This window comes from Diplodia seriata (genome assembly GCF_021436955.1).
Source record: "Diplodia seriata strain FDS-637 chromosome Unknown scaffold_2, whole genome shotgun sequence".
NCBI classification, from domain to species: Eukaryota; Fungi; Ascomycota; class Dothideomycetes; order Botryosphaeriales; family Botryosphaeriaceae; genus Diplodia; species Diplodia seriata.
The window spans coordinates 856,976-876,399 of record NW_027117309.1 but is presented as its reverse complement, the minus strand read 5'-3'; the positions used below and the strand labels follow the sequence as shown (position 1 = coordinate 876,399).

Sequence of the window (19,424 nt, the reverse complement as noted above, 5' to 3'; positions counted from 1 at the left end):
TAGTGGTTATCATACATTACAGAATAGAAACTATAAACGGGGCCGCAACTGCGGCCAGGACTATCCAGGCATTGCGCTTTGACTGGGTATGCTAGGCGCCTCAGAATGTAGCAGAGGCCGGGCCTCTCGCAGACGGAGCTCCAGAGCTTCTCCTCCCCGAACGACGCCAACGCTGAAGGTTGTCGCGTGCGTGATGGATGGCAGTGGGGATAAGACAATAAAAAATAAACCGGCGTTTAGAAACACAGACTGCCAGGGAATCTGTACAGAAATCATCATGAAGAGAAACAATCAGTCGTAGCCAGAGGCGTAGGGTTTGGTTGCTGAGTTTTGTTGGGGACGGGACGCTCAATTCCAGGGTACGGGTTTGGCTGGGACTACATCTGGGAACGGGCGGCGGGGCTGGCGACGCGTGCGCTCTAGATCGAGTACTCGTTCTTCTCGTTGGTCTTCTCCTTCAGGCCGCCAATGCGCTCGAGATCAAGAGACTGGAAGCGGTCATTTTCGTCCTTCTGGTACGGCGGGAGCTGCTCTTCGTGCAGCGGCTCAAGACCAACACTATGGTCCCCAACGCGGACCACAACAACCTTCCCCGACTGCGTGTTGCCCTTCTCGTCGATCTCCTCGGGGAACGTGATGCGGATCTCGGGCACCGGGCTGTCGGGCGTGCGTTGCTCGTTCATAAACGTCTCCTTCTCGTTGTAGACGTACACCGCCGAGCCGCGGCTATTGCTGTACGGGGGCGCCGTGGTGATGGTCAGACTGCGGTGATGCGACGACACGCGCGACGTGCGACGGTCCTCGTTGTACATGGGCAGCTCCGACTTCTTCTTGGCGTTGCGGGCGCGGCGCAGCAGGAACAGCGCAACGACCGACACAAGCGCGACTACGACCAGGACCAGCAGCGCAATCAGAAGGTCGACCATGGTAGGCGTGAGCGTGGAGTCATCGGCATCATTGTCGCGGCGGCGCACCAGCAAGTGGGTGGGGTTCATGGTTGGCGGGAGAGAGCGGCGTGGGTGGGCTTGCAGGTGAGGCGCGGGATGTGCACGGGATCCGGGTGCTGGGGAACAGGCGGCGTTCTCTGCGTCATGTTAGCAGCGCGACACATGTGGTGTTGGTGCGGAATGCTGCCGGAGCGTGTTTCGGCAGATAGTACGTACCGGCGCAAGGGGATCGTACGGCGGTGTGCAAGGACCGGGTCGCCTAGGGCGCGTCGTCGGGTGGGAAAGAATGTACGCAGCGCCTGCTGAAAGAGCGGAGCTGGCTGCTGCTGGCGTAAAGAACGACTGTGGTGTGGAGCGACCGCGAAGATGGTGGTGAAAAGGAAGAGAAGGAGAGAAGCGACTCGGGGGAGCACGTCAAGGCACTGCCTTGGGTAGTTAGCGCCGACAAAGTTATGAGTGGACAAAGCGCCTGCGGAAATGAAGACCTCAGATCGGCACGCGGCCTTCACCAATGATACGCCGCGCGGGTTCAGCAGTCGGCGCTTGCACGCCTGCTTTAGAAGGGCTTGCCCCAAAATGCACGACGGCCGCGGCCAGAACGCGCGTGGGGATCATGGCCTGTTGTGTTGGTGTTCTAAATTCGGCGGTGCGCCTTGCTCAGGAGGTCACGGTGCGCCAGAGCATTGAGGAGAAGGAGTTCGTCATGGTTCGTGTTCCCAGAGCGTGCTTCCAATTTATATCCAGATAGACCCGACTTAAGCTTATCTGCTGAGGCACCCGCAGTTTCGACGCGGCGCTGAAATCTGGGGTTGCGGCAAGGGAACCACCACCCAGCCTGCCCGAGTCGCGCATTCTCCCGGTGCTTGGCCCGAGAATATCAACAGGACCCTGCCAATCTGCGTCGCTCACGGCACCGGCTCGCTCGCCCGCCCGCGACCCGAAACTGGCTGTGTTGCTCATCCTGCTCCTTCGCCGAATCAGCGTGTCGCACCATCCCGATTCTTGCGTCCATCGGAAGGATGTCAGTAGGGTGACATGGTGGAAGCAAGTCATACACCTCGCCAGTCAGGTGCCTGAGGCCAATCGACCAGCCCAACAACACCTGCAGCCAGGCAAAGACGGCTCCTCTCAACGACTCACCACGCCGCCCCTCCGCGCCGCGCATGCGCCCACCATTGGATCGATCGTATGAGTCCGCGTGGGGGTAGCGGCCACCGGTGTCTCTGCAGCCTCTGGCCCGGCTGCAGGTGTACGCCCGCCGGCAATCAGCGTGCTGCTGCCGCTCGCGTCCGCTGGAGGGCGATCAGGCTCCCGTGCGTGGCGCGACTACTGATCGTCCGCACTGGTCTGCGCGGTCCCTACGGCGCGGGGATTCATCGAGAGAGCAGGCTGCGCTAGGCGGAGGCCGGTGAGGGCGGCATGCCACCATAAGAAAGATAGCTCCGCTGCAGCTGCTGATGGCCTGCTGCTGCGGTGACACGGCGCGCTCCTGGGGGCAGATGACGAGGGCTCGCGATGGCGGAGGGCAATTTGGAATCGAAACCGACGTCCACGACTGGATGACCTATATCAGCGCAGGCTATGGGCGAGTGGATCAGGTCGAGATGGATTGCCCGCGGCGTTTGTGCGCGGGAAGCTACCTGGGACGATGCAGGCGCGGTGGTGCAAAGAGTGGAGCCTCGCCCGGGCTGGAATGGAGCGGGCAGCGTGGCCGATGACGACGGGTGCGCATGTGGCTGCCCATGGATTTGAGAGGGACGCTGGCGGCGAGCGCGCGCGTGATGATTGATTAAATCTCCGAGCGATGATCCAGCGGTGACGCCGTTTCAGGCACAGTCTGGGGCGGGAGGGCGGGAGGGCGCGGATTTCGTGCGTCTGCCCGCCGCAGCACTCGCACTCGACGCGATCGCGCGCAGCTGGACAGGCGCAGTGTAGGCGAGCGCCGTGAAACAGCGCAGCAGTCTGGCACTGGCGCAGTGCAGGTCAGAGCTGCTGAGATGTAACGGGCACGGTCGGCGAGCGGTGGACCCGCGTCGATCCCGCCCGTCCAGCCGCGAGGCGCTCTGGGCCCAGCAGCACGCCGCCGGCGGCCAGGCTCCAGCGAGCGTGCCTGTGGCTCGCGGCGGGCAAGCGTTGCGATGGGCGCCGTTGCTGGCGGGTGATGCGACAGAGCCGCAGGCAAGGCGCCAGCTAGGCGTTAGCGAGCCGTCCGACGTATTTTTAGTCTCTCCGCGAACTCCAGACCTAGTGCCAGCAGATCCGCCCAAGCGTGCGTGAAATCTCCAGCTCAACACCACGCCCGCATCGCCAGCTGCGCCTCGCCTCGCTGCCCGCCCGCCGACGCCCCCGCTCTCGCCCGCCCCCGACGCCGCCCTGTGCCCAGCTCGCGGCCCTGCCCGCAGGTCCCTTCGCCACGACGCGCCAGATTCCTCGCATCGCGGCCCGCGCATCCCTTGCTTCTCCACTCACTCGCGACACCTGCTGCGCTCTCTTGGTCCCCGTCGCGCTCACTGATGCGTCCCTTGCCAGGCGCGCGAGGATTCCGCTTCGAGACTAGCATGCGCAGCGGTTGACACACGCACAAAGCCCTCTCTAATTACGCCCTACCCAAGGGGTGCTCCAGTGCTGCGACAGATCATATCACGCACCCACGTTCCGTCGCCTGCACACCAAGCTTCGACCTTTCTTCTTCACCTCCTGCCAAGCGCTCTGTACATGCTCTGTCCATTTCACGATAACAATCCTACAAAGGTCCGTCCTCCGCCGCTCCGCCGCGCCCAAAAGCGGAAGCCGCCTTGTGCTGACGCCTGCTCTACCTCACTTCAGCTCCTGCACGATACATAATCACCGCCACCAGTACATTCTCACCCCGCACATCCCGCTTGTCTCCACCACCTCCGCAACTCCCGACTCCAATTCGCCTGCCGGACAGCACATAATGGTCTCTGGCATGGTGAGCAGACAACCTTCGTTCCCCATGCAAAGCAAGGTTAGTCTCGCCCGTGCACGCCACCCTCTCGCACTCAACATGTCGACTTATCACCATCGCAGGCCATGCCTTCCCGTCTCACCGATTTCGGCGCAGTGCGGTCGCCTGAAGACGAGCGCGCGCCCGGCGCCGCTCTGCCTCAGAACAACTACACTAACGGCGCCAACGGCTGGAGAGGCGGCAACATTTGGGGCAATGGCGCCTTAGGCACCGGCTTCGCCTCGCGAGAACGTGCGGATCTCCCTGCGTTCTCGTCCGCCTCGCGTGCTAATGTGGGATTAGAAAATGGCTCATTCAGGCCCTCGCTACCGGAAGAGATCGAGGGTAAGACTGGTTCCGGGTCCCTCGTAGCCTCGTCCGAGTCAGATCACTGGGGTCCCCGTCGCACTACTCCTTGGAACACAGCAGATGCTAGCGCCCAACCGATATCCGCACAACGAAGAGCATCCAGCGTCTCTCCAGTCAGCCAGGTCCAGGCTTCCCAAGCGTACGCGGACCCTTCACAGCCAAGAGCGTACCCAGTCTCTCGCGCTTCAATCGCAGGACAAGGGCTTGGCAGCAAGGCTGTGAACATGCCCGGAAACTATGTTGGCCGCCGTGCGACAGAGGATGGCTACGGTGTTGACCTTGCAAGGCTGGTGGAGTTGGATCAACGTCAGCGCTCCACGGACTCGATGAGGTGGACGGATGCGCCGCATCTTCACTCTCCCGCCGATGACCGCCGCAGTGTCGCCAACTCTGAATATTTTTCAAGCTCCAGCGCTGCACAATCACGCAGTGGGAGCCTTCCACCTTCTCGCCATGGCTCTGACCCAGTTCAATACCCCCAGCCTACCGATGCCTTTGCCCGCTTCCCTGGTGCTCGTGGGCATAATGCATCTCTGTCACAGACAAACGGCCGTTACAACGAGCGGACCGACTCCATGGCAAGCGACGTCATGTCCTCGTTCGCGCGGATGAGCATGGATAGCAAGGCTCCTGATCAGCCCATGGCATTCCATAAGCCATCTTTCAGCACTCCCGGCGGTGCGGGCCAGTTTGGACATTCATCTCACGCATCATCGTACTCCCGCGCGACCCTTGGTGACATTACCCAGAATATCCTTGGATCTGATGAGGTTGGTGCCGGATCCTTCACGCCTGACGGCTTCCCCTCCCAATACGACCAGTCATTCTCATACAGGAACTATCAGCTCGGAAACCGGGGATCGATGACTCCTAACGGCGAATTTCGCACGAACTATTACTCGACTGGCGGCACCCCTCCAGTATACGACCACCTGTACCCCTCGCGAAGTGTGCAGCAGAATCAGAATGGTCGGCCGGCTCACGACGGTCACTCGGCCATGCTTGACAGGAAGCTGCGCAATGTACAGCAAGAACAGCAGACATTCTTCCACCCCGGATACCAGCAGATGCTTGCTGCCCAGTACGGACGGCCATTCGACGCATACAGCCTCCACATGCACCTGGGTGGGATGGCCCCTGGAATTCCCATGCACATTCCTGCCATGCCTGGGATGATGCAGCAGCTTGAGCCGCCGAAAGGCCCAAAGCAAGAAGAAGGTCGTACCGGTCTCAGGAGTGCTATGCTGGACGAGTACAAGCACAACATGAAGACCAAGCGATATGAGCTCAAGGTAAGCCAGATATTCGTACGCAAACGTAACAGACTTTGATTGTTTCAGGACATCTACGAGTACATTTGCGAGTTCAGCGGCGATCAACACGGCTCGCGTTTCATCCAACTGAAGCTGGAGACTGCCAATAGCGACGAAAAGGAACGAGTATTCAAGGAGATCCAGCCCAACGCCATGCAACTGATGACGGACGTATTCGGCAACTACGTCATCCAGAAATTCTTCGAGCACGGTGATCAGACCCAGAAGAAGATTTTGGCCGGCAAGATGAAGGGCCATGTTCTCAACCTTTCGGTGCAGATGTATGGCTGCCGTGTGGTGCAGAAGGTAAGTAAACGCAATTAGAATGATCGGATTTCACTGACACCGCATAGGCTTTGGAACACGTACTTGTCGATCAGCAAGCGGAAATGGTCAAGGAGCTCGAGAACAATGTTATTAGGTGTGTGAGGGACCAGAACGGCAACCACGTCATCCAGAAGGCTATCGAGCGCGTGCCGGCACAGCACATCCAGTTCATCATTGATTCCTTCATCGGGCACGTCTCTACCCTGGCCATTCACGGATACGGATGCCGCGTTATCCAGCGGATGCTCGAGCATTGCGAAGAACCGGCTCGCCGCGCCATCCTCTCCGAGCTCCACGCCTGTGCGCCGACACTCATCCCTGACCAGTATGGCAACTACGTCACTCAGCACATCATCGAACATGGTGCTCCGGAAGACCGAGCGGCTATCATTGAAATTGTCAAGAATCAACTGCTTGCTTTCGCGAAGCACAAGTTCGCCAGTAATGTGGTAGAGAAGTGCCTGGTTTTTGGCAACGACGATGAACGCCGGGATATCATGATGAAGATCTGCGAAAAGCCTAAGACCGGCGAAGCCACGATTACGACACTCATCAAGGACGGTTACGGCAACTACGTCCTCCGTAAGTGTTTCGGACAGTCCTATTCGCACGTACATTTCTGACAGCGTCCAGAAAAACTGCTTGACACGTTGAACGCTCCGGATTACATGGCATTCCTCGATTGCCTGCAGCCTGAGATAAACAAGGTCAAGAAGACGCTCTCGGGGAAACAAGTCCAAGCTGTAGGCATTTCTGCTGAAGACCAGCGTAAACTTGCTAACCAAATCGAAAAGGTCGAGAAGAAGATGCACCGGTTTGACAAGTACGAACTAGTGCCGGACTCGGTGCAGCGCAACAGCATGAGCCCAACTTCTCTCAACACGCAGCCTTCTGTGCCGGAGACGCCCAAGTCGTCGACGACGGATGACAAGAGCACGCAGCCGAGCTCGCCCAGCACTGCCGGGACGGATTCGCCCGGGGCAGAGCGCGTGGCCAAGGCATGAACAGCCGTGCCCGCACACTCGTTACATAACCCGTGAGAAAGTTTAATGACTCGGCGTCGGCGTTCGAAGATACACACTCTGTTTCATATGCTACCGTTACGATCCCTCGCTACGGCGTTTGATGGAAGGAGTTTTATGGCAAAAGAAAAGGCGCCGGCTCGCACACGCAACGCCTTTACGCACCACCATGTCTTTCACTAAGGATACCCGCTACCCAGGGGCTCAGTGATTTCGGCCTGGTTCACCCTCGCGTTCCCGTTATTCGTTTCAAGCATCTGTACTATTTTTGGATTTGTCGAAATTATTTCCTATTCGCTCCACCTGGCGAGGTCTGAAAGCGGCGAAAAAAGACGAAAGCAAGGGCACGCACAAAAGGATTGGTGCGGAAACGGTTCGCCCCGGCTGCTAATCATATTGTTTTCTGGTGGAGTTTGTTTCTGCCACGGAGTATTTGGGAAGTAAGGGCAGGGAGATGGGTTTCGGAACATGACGGTACCCCGGTAGAAATGCTGCTTTTCTTAAAACCACGTCTTCTGTACAGACGCGGCGGCCGAGTAACAAAGCATGGGACGACTGGCATGTTTTCTGTGGTTTTCCTTGAAGCTCTCGATCTCGTTCTCTTAGCTCGAGCGGCGCCTCTGTCTGGCATAGGGGCGACGCATCAGTAGGATGGTTGCCAGGATAGAAACACCGAGTTTGTGCCTTCCCCTTTGACGAATGAGGCGGTGCATGATGAAGGCGAAAGTGCTGATTGATGACTTAATGCGTGCGAGCTGGCCTGAGCGTCTACTGGGAGCTGGACCCTGACACTAGCTGGTGGATGGCTACCACTGGGAGAGGGAGCTGGACCATCTCCGAAACCGGACCGAAGCGCGGGCCAGGCTTCCAGGTTCCCCTACCGCGGCCGGCCAGCCCTGCCCTGCTGCATGCCACTTCGCTCCCGCCCGCCGCCAACTCATGCGTATTTCTTTTTGGTCGACGAGATCGTCAATTGCATCACGGCCACGCCCTCTCCGTCTCTCTCCCTCCAGGAGTCCGTACTCGGCTTACGTCCAATCGCTTCGGGACATTTTCCGGCGGGCGCGCCCAGCAATTGTCTCGAGCGCGACGCCGCCTCACACCAAGGACACACACGCCCGATGCCCGAGTTATGTCGACGCCGCGCTTGACCTTTCTCTACCCACGCTTCATTCGCCCCTTCCTCATCTCCGACGCAGGCGTAGCCTACCCCTCGTCCTCGACTCGGGCATCTCGCGCGGGGGTGAAACGCAGATCGGCGAGACAGGGGCAGCCAGCATGTCGGAGGGCGACAGATGGAGGAGCAGGAGCGAGGACGTTCGGTACCAGTGCACACACGCGCCTGCCACCTGGCCCGATGCAGAGGTACGGCACCGCGAATCAGCCATTGCCAACACCGTCTCCGGGAGCTACTTCTGATGGTGCTGGTGGAGATAGAGCGAAGGGCGCGGATAAGACGGCGGGTGAGAAGGAAGGAAAGGCCGCTGCTGCAGACGGGAAAAAGGATACCCCAGCTGGCGCGCCGAAGAAGACGACGTCGGCACCGCAAGAGCAGGACAAGCCGCAACACCAGGGCCCCGCTCAAGATGCCAATGCCCCGCCCAAGGCCGCCTCCCCCACCATCTTCGAGACGACGTCCCAAGGCGAGGCCCCCAACGGTCCTCCCAAGCCCTCGCGCTCCGCTGCTAATAACGGCAACGAGACCGAGTCGAACCCGCTGGAGGCGGTCCTACGCATGCCGCCGCCGACGTCGCGCCCAGTCCACCTCTCGACGCCTCGCTACGTACACTTCTTCGATACCTGGTCGCTGGTCAAGCAGCTGACAGGCTCGGGATTTACTGACGCGCAGAGCGTGTCACTGATGAAGGCGATCCGCGCGCAGCTCAACGATAATGTGGAGCTCGCGCACGCCGGGCTAGTTGGCAAGTCGGACGTGGAGAATGAGACGTATCTTTTCCGTGCTGCGTGCTCAGAACTCCGGACTGAGGTGGGCAACAACAGGAAGGCGGAGAATGAGAGAATGACCACCCAGCGGAACCAGTTGCAACACGAGGTGGATATATTAGGGCAGAGGCTGGGCCAAGACACTAGTCACTTGAAGGAAGAAGTCAAGGGCATGTTTGACGACAGGAAGATGGCCGTGAGGATGGAACAGAAGACGATGGAGAGCAAGGTATGGGACCCGTCTCCCCGCTCCCCGCTTCTATGATTTGGCTAACATGAACTAGATCCAAGAGCTGAATTACAAAATCACAGTTGCCCTCAACTCTGACGCGCGCTCTGAGGTTGAAGGTCTCCGTTGGATCATCACTCGCCGCGCCGTCACCGCCCTTGTCGTCGTCGCCGTTGCGATTCTCGCGACCCTGCGCTTCTCGTCTTACATGACACACACGCAAGCTATGGAGAGAAAGAATCTGACGAAACCTGCAACGGCGGAAAAGAAGAAGGAGGAGGCGCATGACAACAAGGCAACTACAAGCAGTGGAAGTGCTCCCCAGGCTCACGGAAGCAATGGCTTGGATGCCGGCATGGGGGCTTGGGCGGAAAGCCCGACAGTCAAGGCTTTGGGAAAGGAGGGTGCTGGAGATGGAGTGATGATCAGCGAGGGAGGCGTGAGTCTAGGCTGAGCGAGATTTGGAGACGTGGGACTTGCCGCGGGGGGGAGGGCGTTTGCCCCGACAGCGGTACGGAACACAACCGTTGCCGCAGAGCTCTACCTCGCCCATTGCGGATCAACAAGAAAAGACAGGAATCCATCATGCAGGGGACAGTCGGACATGCAGAAAATCGAAGGATGCAGGCGACAGCTGCAGAAATCACGCAACTCACAAATGAACATGGACCCAAAGAACAAGATAACCTTAGTTTTCTGCGGTCACACGGCGTGGCAACACGATCGCGTTGTACTCGACTTGCAGGCAGATCTGTCCTTGCTTCGTTCGCCCGTCTTTTACCCCTGAAGAAACGTCCGAATGGAGCTTCGTGCATGCTGGTGATGCCCAGCATTGCTGCCGAGAAGCGTCGTTTTCTTGGGTTGTGTGCCTGTTGTACCGAGAAAAGTCATGGTGGCACAGCATTTATTCACCGCATGTCTTCCCGACTATTTGACTACACCCGGCTTTCGCCGTCGCCTCTCATCTCACTAACCATTCCCCCTGCCTGTCAAATTCGAACGCCATCCCCGCCACCAGTGCCACAAAGTCTGAATGGTTGACGGGAAATTCCTCCTCCACCGCCCGCTGCCTCATCTCCACCCATCCTTCCACCCACCCCTTACTCCGCTCCGCCCCCCGCCTCCCCCATCTCGGTCTATCTCTCGCTGTCGTTATTTCCGAGCCTCCCGCATTCTCCTTGCAAATGAGATCATCCGGCCCGCCCCTCTCTCTCCCGCATTCTTTTCCCCAATGCCAACTTTGATCCCTTGCATTGATGCATGTAGGAGCTGACGAGCCAAGTCTTGAGGCGAAGGCATCAAGATTTGACTGGGAGCGCGCGGGTAGACAGCGGCGGCGGGCTTCGTAGGCTAGGTTGTACCATTTCTGCTCCGTGATACGGTTCATTTGCAGGAATCGCAGTTAGCCGGGGGCACTATTTCCCTCTTTATTCTTTTTTTTCCTATTGCAGACGCAATAGTCATCCAGAGAAAAGAAATGTGGTTGGCAACGCTTCATCGATAGGACCACAAGAAGCTGTGAACTGGATTTGTTCGCTGCCGATGCTAACACCGACCAACAGGAAAGTGTTATCTGTGATAGAGTCGACGGTCGAGATTTCCGGAGCTGGGTGAAGCCCAAGGCTAGAGTCAGATGACCTCGAACGTTGAGGGGAAGCTTTGAAGGTATCCCGGAAGCAGGCTCAAGATAATTGCGCATGACTTATAAAACGAAAGTATGTACGCCGACAAAAAACGAAGGGCATCATCCCCAACGATCCCCATTTAATCTGACATAACGATATCTGAGATTACAATAAAGGAGATTGTCAAACGTCAAAACGACCGTGATTGGTAGTGGCCTGGCTCCGCTTCTGGTATCTACCACGCACAAAGACATGTACATGGTTCTCTGTCAGTCAGTGTTGCCGTCTCCGGCATGGGTGTTGGGGCGGGGGTAAGTATATAGTCCAAACCGCCAAACGTTATTAGTCATGAGGTCCACGTTAAAGCTGTAACTCCTGATTAGTACATTTGTATGAGCGGGCGATCACAGGGTGCGAGTGGGCCCCACGTGAAAGTCGGCTGTGGGCCTCTCTTTTTTAAAGGCCCCCGGTTCGATTCCAGTCCGGCCCCAGATCTTTTTGCATCGGTATATTTCATTGGCCTCTCCAGAGAATGCCTGCCTACTATCCGCTCTTTATGCGTCAGATCAGTGCAGCACTTAGCGTGGAGGAGCCGGTAGTAAATGCAAACACACCGCATAAAGCCTCTCCTCGAGTGGATCTCCAAGCAACCTTTGGCCTTTGGTCCTTATTCAACGTTTCTTCCACCGATTCCCTTTTCCCCCAAACCATCAATACACCATAATGAGACAAACACACACACTTCACCGCTCAGCCAGCCCACCTACCCCCCTCCCTTTTTTCCTTTGAAGAAAAAACAATGATCACAACTTAATCTCCTTCTTTCCACTACTACCAAAACCGAAGAGGTGCATGGCGACCTTCCGCATCTGGATCTCCTCGCTGCCTTCGGTGATGCGGTAGCGGCGGTGGTGGCGCCAGATGTGCTCAAAGGGCAGGTGCCTGCTGTAGCCCAAGCCGCCGTGGACCTGGATGGCGCGGTCGGCGGCGTCGGTGCACAGGCGGTTGGCGAAGTAGTTGCACATGGCGACCTTGTGGCTCAGCTTGGTCTCTACAGCATCATCATCATCATCACCTTCCTCGCCCCTCGCCGTCGTCGCCCCCGTCGTCGTCGTCGCCAACAACTCGTCCATCTCGGCGGCGGTGGCGCGGATGAGCAGGCGCAGCATCTCGGCCTGCGTGGCCAGCTCGACGAGGGGGAACTGGACGGCCTGGTTGGCGGAGAGCGGGCGGCCGAAGGGCGCGCGGGCGTTGGCGTGGGTGATGGACTGCGTGATGCAGTAGGACGCGGCGCCGAGCGAGGACGCGGCCTGCCGCAGCCGGTTCTCGTGCACGAAGGCCTGCGCGACGGCGAGGCCAGCATCAGCAGCGCCAAGGATAGCAGAGTGCGGGACCCAGACGTTCGTGAAGGAAACGGTGGCATGGTCGGTGGGCATGTTCAGCGTCCTGTTGAGCGGGCGATGGTCAGTGATGAAGGTCCAGGGGGAGGGGAGGGGAGGGGAGAGAGATGAAGAGAGGAGTCGGACGCACCACTCGTAGCTCTCGACCTTGATGCCGGGCGTCTCCCGCGGCACGACGAAGCAAGTGATGCCCTTGGCGGCGCCGTCGCGGCCGCTCGTGCGGGCAAAGACGAAGCAGTGGGTGGCGCGGTGCATGCCCGTCTGCCACATCTTGCAGCCATCGATACGCCAGCCTTCTCTGCCGCTGCGGCGCTCGCGCACGGCGCGCGTCTCCATCCACGTCGCGTCGCTGCCGTGGCCGGGCTCGGTCAGGCCGAACGTCACGCGCACCTCGCCGCGCAGCCGGCCCCCGATCAGCTCCGCCCGCTGCGCGTCGGTGCCGAAGCGGTGCACCATGACGACGTCCGGGAAGTTGCCGACCACGCTGTGCTCGTTCTGCAGGTCGTTGGCCAGCCCGAGCCCCCGGGCCGCCAGGTGCTCGCGCACCACGGCCATCCACAGGTTGCTGCCGCCCGAGCCGCCGTACTGCTCGGGCAGCGACAGCCGCCAGAAGCCGGCGTCGTCGGCGAGCCGCGTGGCCTGGGCGAGCAGCGCCTCCCACTCGGGCCGCGGCAGCCCGTGGCCGTCCCAGTCGGTGCGGGCATGCTCGCGGCGGTGGTCGAAGAAGCGGTTGTTGTCGTCACGTGCCTGGAGGGGCTCAATGGTGCGGGCGATGAAGTCGTCGAGGCGGGCGAGGTAGTCGGTGAGATCGGCGGGCAGGGCGGTGGTCAGGGTGGTGGAGGAGGAGGGCGCCATGGTGCGGGGAGTAGAAGATGTATTGCAGGTGCTGGTGGGACGAATTGGGGCGGGTGTGAGGCTGGAGGAGAGGGATTGATGCAGCCTCCGCAGGCACAGAGAGTCGTGCGGAAGGCTGCGGAGAGAGTGCAGGTCATGACATGTTTGTGGTGGTGCTGAGCCCGAGGTAACGCATTCGAGCACCGTTTTGGGGCAGCTTGCGCACGGACGCTTGCGGGGTCCGGTAGGGCTGAGGACGAGGGAGAACGGTCGACGGCGTGGAACATGCTCGGGTTTGTTTCCTCGATCCGGGGCGACTCCACCGGCCGCAATCCACTCGGCATCCGGACCGACATGTCGCACCGGGACGCCACCCGACTCTGCTATGATAAATCCCAAACAGTCCTTCTCTTCGACTACAAGCACCACGGTCGTGTCGTGCTATTCCGGCTAAATGGAGGGCGACAAGACCGGGATGAGGCGCTGATCTGCGCCTTCTCCGCTCGCGAATGCGGGGATGCTCTTAGTCTAAAACAACAGCCATTCGGTGCGCAAAACACCGAACCCTACCGTCTCTTCCAGTCGGATATTTAAAATGCATTTCTGTTCCGCTCGGCGCTCGTTCATCTTCGAGGTTGCTCAGGTGATCCCTTCACTTCATCAGTCATGCGCTGCTATACGGCTCTTTTGCTAGTAACAGCCAAATTGGCAGCGGCGCGGTATGAGCTGTCAACGCCAAATGCCAGTCCGTACAGCTTCGCCGTTACCGAAGGAAATCGGACTGTTGTGAGCAGTATCGAGATCCTGACCTCAGCCTCCGACTACAATGCAACCCCGGTCTCTGCATCCAGTGCAGCCGAGGTTGACATAGCTGCTGAATTTGTGAGCGACACTGTTGCAAAGATCCAGATCAACGCCAGCAGTGCATATGTCGGCGCTGCCATCTCCGGGGACTCGGATGCCCTGAGCTACGGCGTCTGGGAATATCCGTGGCATGGCAAGGTTTCCAACGAGAATGTCACTTACGAAATCAAGGGCCTGGGGGAGATGGAGGGAATCAATTGGTGCAATGCTCGTACGCTCTTTGCTCCAACTATCCCTGCGTCTTGCTGATATCCGCAGGCGCCCCCTTCTACCTGACAAACGCTGGCTACGGCGTCTACATTGACACCCTTGCCATGGGCCTCTTTGACTTCAGCTCCCCAGACAGCACTCGCTTTGTCTTCAACACCAGCAGCCTGACCATCTACCTGATCCTGCCCACCGCTCCCAACGACTTCAAGTCCATCCTCTCGCAGTTCGCCTCCCTCTCGTCCTACATCTTCATGCCGCCCGACAGCGCCTACGGCCCCATCATCTACTCGGACAACTGGGAGACGGATTTCCACGGCACCGTGTCCAACGCGCAGGAAAACTACTACGACGTGGTCGACCACCTGCACGCGCACCGGATCCGGGCCAGCGCCATGTTCGCCGACCGCCCCTACGGCACCGGCAACGGGTCCTGGGGCAACTTCGACTTCAACCGCACCGCCTACCCCGCGCCCGCCGCCGACTTCATCGCCAACCTGACCGCCCGCGGCTTCGACTTCCAGGTCTGGGTCGCCAACCGCGCCACCCCCGACACCCTCCTCTCCAACGCCTCCATCGCCAACGACTGGCTCTTCTCCATCGACGACGCTGCCATCCAGGGCGGCCTCGCCGGCCCCGCCCTCAACCTCTCCATCCCCGCCGCCTACGCCTTCTTCGCCGCGCAGCTAACCGCCTTCACCGACGTCGGCGTCAGGGGCTTCAAGATCGACCGCGGCGAGGAGAACGAGATGCCATCGTGGGAGCAAAACGTGCAAATGACGCTCTTCGAGCAGCTCTGCCACGAGAGCATGGCGGCCGCCTACGGCACCGAGACGTCGTCCTCGTCCTCGTCCCTCCCCTTCTTCTCCTTCGCCCGCTCCGCCGTCGACCGCGCGCGCAGCGTCGCCGCCGTGTGGAACGGCGACGCGCACGCCAACTTCACCGGGCTGGCGGCCAGCGTCGCCAGCGGCGTGCGCGCCGGGCTGCTCGGCTTCGCCATGTGGGGGTCCGACACGGGCGGCTACGTGCGCGAAGTGGGATACCCCGTCCCGTCCGAGGAGGTGTGGGCGCGCTGGATGGCCTTCGCCGCCTTCAGCCCCATGTACGAGATCATGCTGGGGACCGGCGCGACGCCGTGGTACGCGCCGTACGCGGACGGCGGCCCGCTGGTCGACGTGTTTGCGGCGACGGCGGCGACGCATCATGCGTTGTTGCCGTATGTGAGGAGCTATGTGTACGGCGCGCACGGCGGGGATGGGTTGCCTGTCGTGCGCGCGCTGTTTCTCGAGGAGCCGGCGGATGCGAGGGCTTGGGGAGGGGGCGAAGGAGGCGCGTGGGTCGATAGCGAGTACTTCTTCGGCGCGGAGCTGCTGGTCGCGCCCTTCGTGGCCGCGGGCGGCGAGCGCGAGGTGTACTTTCCCGGGTCCGGGGGCTGCGCGTACGTCGAGTACTTCAACAAGAGCGATGTCTTCCGCGGCGGCGAGACGGTGAAGGTCGCGCTCGGCCTGCGCGATATCCCGGTTTACGTGAGGGCCGGCGCTATCGTGCCGCGCGGCGATGTCTTCAGGGCGAATGACAGGTGGACCGAGGACTGGACGCCGTACCTTGACATTGAAGTCTTCCCGGCGTGGGACGTGCCGCGGTCGGTGTTCGAGTACTTCAACAAGGAGAAGGGGGAGGTGGTGGAGGTGGTGATGACGGTGGATGAAGGGAGGAGGCAAGTGAAGGTTGAATACGGCGATGTGGGCTTCGGTGGCAGTGTGGTATTCTATTTAAAGGGCGAAGTCAAAAAGGTGGATCTGGTGGCGGCTGGTGGGGAGGCGATTGTGGAAGGGGTTTCTTCACTGTTTGAAGTGTAGAACAACACATGCTTGGATGGGTTTGAAGCTAAGAGAACATTACTATTGTAGAAATCACAGTACTCTGATAACCTCTCCTGCTCACTCATCGCTTCTTCTCCAAAGTCCCGTCCTCCTCATCATTCTTCTTCCCCTATATCGCCGTCTCATCACACTGAAGCTTCTCCTTCTCTGGCGAGCATTCACATAGCTTCCCATACACAAAGACAGCAGCAACGCCAGTTCTACCCTTCCCACAACCGCCACTCAGGGTGATCCCCACTCTCTCTCCCTTCCTGATCCAATACACCACGGGCTCATTATACACGCCCCGCCTCTCTGTTGCATCGAACGTGAAGCCACCGATCTGTTCCCTCTCCCCAATCTCAAAACGCACCCCAACCCCTTCCTCCACAAACGTCGGCACGAGCAGCACATTCGTCTCAAACACTTTCCGCAACACCACTGCCGTCTCCACCTCATCACAACCCTCTCGCTCTCCCTCTCTCGGATATTCCACCGCAAACACCCCCTCCGCCGGCGGATGCATATGTCCCAGCGTCTCGCCACACATCCTTATCGCCGGTGCCGTTGCCGCCGCCGTCACCTGCTCTCCATCCTCATCTTCTTCCTTCTCCTTCTCGCGCATCAGCGGGGGCAGCAACCGGAGGAGAAACCGCGAAACATCCCAAAAGACATGGTTCCAGTTGTGATAGACGGCATCACGCAGCGGGGTGTGCAGCGTGTTCGTGTCGGCGTTGCGCAGGGCGCGGATCAAGATATCATCGGTTTGACTGGTGATGGCAGTCCCGCCGGTTCCGCCAATGTCGTCGTCGCCGCCATCGTTGTTGTTATTGTCTGCGTCCTTGCTGTCGTTGTTGTTTTTGTTGCCCAAGGACTGGATGGCGCGGATGACGGTGCCTATGTCGGGCAGCTTGGGGCTGCGTTCTGACACGGCGGCGGTGGGGATCAGGGCGGGGTCGGTGATCCAGGCTTCGCGGAGGCGGGTGCTGACGGTGTATACGGCGGGGTCGTCGCGGTAGTCGATGGCGCCGAAGGCGGGAGGACGGTCGAGAGTGTCGGCGGGGGTGGGGATGGTGTGCATTTTGCTGAGAGTGAGGAGAAATGTATTTGGAAGCATAGGTCTATCGCAGGCTTGGGGGCTCGAGGATATATTAGGCGGAAGTAGAAAGGCATTGAGCGGCTGTCACGTATCCATGGTTGAGGTGATGGACAGGGTTGCTGTTGTGTCTGGGAGAGGGGGACTCGATGATGCTGGTAAGGGTACTGACTTAAAGCACCATACCGGGCTCCTCGGAGGCCGCAGCCCCCAAAATACTCACACTTGATGACTGGGCTCTGATGTGGTGCGCCACCCTTCTGGGCCCAACGAAGGCTGTGCTGCCTGATGTCCCCACGTGATTGGTTCCCGGGTGTCAGCCTGTCCATGACTGGGACTGCAATCCATAGCAAGCATGCTATTGCCTGTGGCGAGGCGTCATCTTCATTCTTTCGGCTTCTTCCTGGTTCGGCTGGTGTCAGCCTTGTAGCCAAACAGGCTGCACCGCAAGGCTTCTAGCGGGGCCCGTTCGCGAGCCAAGCAATTCTGAAGCTTGGTTCCATCACTGAAGAGGCAGAACCTGGAGGATTCCTTCCAGGCTGCAATTCGTTAAGCTTGGTGAGTATTGCGACATTCCGCTTTCTCAATGCTCAAAGAAGACAACGACGAGTGATCGTGTCTACACCACCGAAAAACACCCAGCCTTTCATTCGATCAGCAGATACGATGCTGATGGGTCAGACAGCTCCTGCGATTACAAGAAGGAGTCAGATCTAAGAGCATTAAAATTAGGAACATTGAACGTGGATACATCAGCTGCGACAGTGATGCCTGCATGGCGCGAAATTTCCGTTTTCGGTTAGCCAACAAGTACAGCTGAGCAAACCATAGTCACGGTCGGAAACGTGACTCTCCGCAATCCCATCTTTCCCGGTGTTCCGAAATATCCGTTTCCTTTCCCTCCAGTAGCTGGCGCACCAGGGAATCCGATTCACGATGCCGCAAATCTTATCATGCTGCGTGTCCCCCCACTCTGACATCCCACACTAAATCATCAAACCATTCATCCACCGCGGTGATCACCATCATCGTCCGTCTAGCCCAAAAAAATTCTTCAGATCCCAATCCCAAGACCATGCACTGAGGAAAAGAACCCCTGCGTCTGCGCTGATCAGCAACATCCATCATCCCACGCCGTCCGCCGATCGTCCTACCTGCCAGCCCTCGCAAAGCCCACGCCCTCGCTCCCACCTCGGAGTCGACCGAGACTTCCGCGCGCACCCGCACACGCCTACGATAAAGTAGTCATCAACCAACCCATCTCCTTCCAGAACGAATGGTAGCGGTTCTTGGCGCACACCCAACGCCGAGCCGTTTGCGAAAGGGATTTCCGCACATCAATCCACGCACGGCCGCTCGATACATACATAGATGTGATGGATATGTGATCTATCGATCCCGCATGTCTGGAACACATACATGCATCGAGACTTGCATGGGCCTCTCTCTCTCTCTCCCCTCACCCCAAATCCCAAGTATCCCAGTCCCCGACATCTCCGGCCGCACCGGACAAGCTCCGACCCGCGCCCGCGCGCGCGCGCAGGGAGAGAGCGCCGTGGCATCGGGTGGACCGCAGCCACGGTGTAACCGTGTGTATATGCGCAACGACGATTTCGAACGGCGGAGCCACCAAAAAAAAAAAAAAAAAAAACCGTGCGTAGGCAGCAAGCAGTAAGGAAAACTTCGAACCGGCCCTGTCTGTTTTCGATGCCCTTGATTGAACTGAACTGCGCGACGACGGGGAGAAAGCGGGAGGTGTTCCCCCCCCGGCCCGGTGCGATGTGACAGTTCTCTCTCGAAGAGAGCAGCAGCAGCAGCAAAAGTGAGGATAGGTATGATCCTGGTCTCTGTGCATCGTAGCAAACGGGACGCCGCAGCGGGGGGAGTCTCGTGGTTGTTTTCAAGAGCGGATGACGGCGCAGGAGGAGGGGACTGGACTGCCCATGTCGGGACAGTGCAGTTACATACGTCCCCATCCGCGTCGCCACACCATGGAATACCGGCGCCGCGGCTTCCCGGCTTCCCGACGTTCCACGTCACCCGCCTGACAGTTGAATTTGGACCAGCATATATACTGCGGCGGTAAAGCCCCCATTATCAAATACGGACGGTTAGTGCGATGGGCAGGCTCCGGCTCTATACATCGCCACCGGAACCTTGAAGTTGTAAAACCCGCAGGTTTGTGATCCGTTGGGTTGGTTACCTCTTAAGGGAAGGTGAGCACTGGTGGCAGTTTACGAGTTCGAATCTGGCTTGGGCGTCATACCGCGGTTCCTGCGCCAAGTCAGAGAGAGCTGTAGGTGCGATAATCCGAACTGAGTTACTTTTTTTTTTGCGCGAGAAACCAAAAATAATCACCTCCACCATCTTAGCGACGTTGGACAATGTCAAACCTGACAGATGAATTTTCTCCGTAA

At 59.1% G+C, this 19,424-nt stretch overlaps 6 protein-coding genes across 6 annotated transcripts; 3 read left to right on the top strand and 3 right to left on the bottom strand.

The window, feature by feature from the left end:
* Window positions 1-419: 419 nt before the first annotated feature.
* On the bottom strand, window positions 420-995 carry SLS55_001646 (uncharacterized protein; the record flags this gene model as incomplete). Its single annotated transcript, XM_066773138.1, has 1 exon — window positions 420-995. The coding sequence occupies one exon, from the start codon at window positions 993-995 to the stop codon at window positions 420-422; it is 576 nt and encodes a 191-aa protein (XP_066635705.1).
* Window positions 996-4,001: 3,006 nt separating this feature from the next.
* Window positions 4,002-6,928, top strand: PUF3 (mRNA binding protein puf3; the record flags this gene model as incomplete). Its single annotated transcript, XM_066773137.1, has 4 exons — window positions 4,002-5,576; window positions 5,625-5,903; window positions 5,951-6,506; window positions 6,558-6,928. The coding sequence occupies 4 exons, from the start codon at window positions 4,002-4,004 to the stop codon at window positions 6,926-6,928; spliced, it is 2,781 nt and encodes a 926-aa protein (XP_066635704.1).
* Window positions 6,929-8,303: 1,375 nt separating this feature from the next.
* SLS55_001644 (uncharacterized protein) lies at window positions 8,304-9,573 on the top strand (the record flags this gene model as incomplete). The annotated part of the gene is made up of 3 exons (XM_066773136.1): window positions 8,304-8,311; window positions 8,384-9,119; window positions 9,175-9,573. 3 exons carry the CDS (start codon window positions 8,304-8,306, stop codon window positions 9,571-9,573), a joined length of 1,143 nt encoding a protein of 380 aa, XP_066635703.1.
* Window positions 9,574-11,547: 1,974 nt separating this feature from the next.
* On the bottom strand, window positions 11,548-12,999 carry SLS55_001643 (uncharacterized protein; the record flags this gene model as incomplete). Its single annotated transcript, XM_066773135.1, has 1 exon — window positions 11,548-12,999. The coding sequence occupies one exon, from the start codon at window positions 12,997-12,999 to the stop codon at window positions 11,548-11,550; it is 1,452 nt and encodes a 483-aa protein (XP_066635702.1).
* A 645-nt stretch (window positions 13,000-13,644) lies between these two features.
* SLS55_001642 (uncharacterized protein) lies at window positions 13,645-15,908 on the top strand (the record flags this gene model as incomplete). Its single annotated transcript, XM_066773134.1, has 2 exons — window positions 13,645-14,053; window positions 14,101-15,908. The coding sequence occupies 2 exons, from the start codon at window positions 13,645-13,647 to the stop codon at window positions 15,906-15,908; spliced, it is 2,217 nt and encodes a 738-aa protein (XP_066635701.1).
* Window positions 15,909-16,041: 133 nt separating this feature from the next.
* On the bottom strand, window positions 16,042-16,992 carry SLS55_001641 (uncharacterized protein; the record flags this gene model as incomplete). The annotated part of the gene is made up of 1 exon (XM_066773133.1): window positions 16,042-16,992. One exon carries the CDS (start codon window positions 16,990-16,992, stop codon window positions 16,042-16,044), a length of 951 nt encoding a protein of 316 aa, XP_066635700.1.
* Window positions 16,993-19,424: the final 2,432 nt, after the last annotated feature.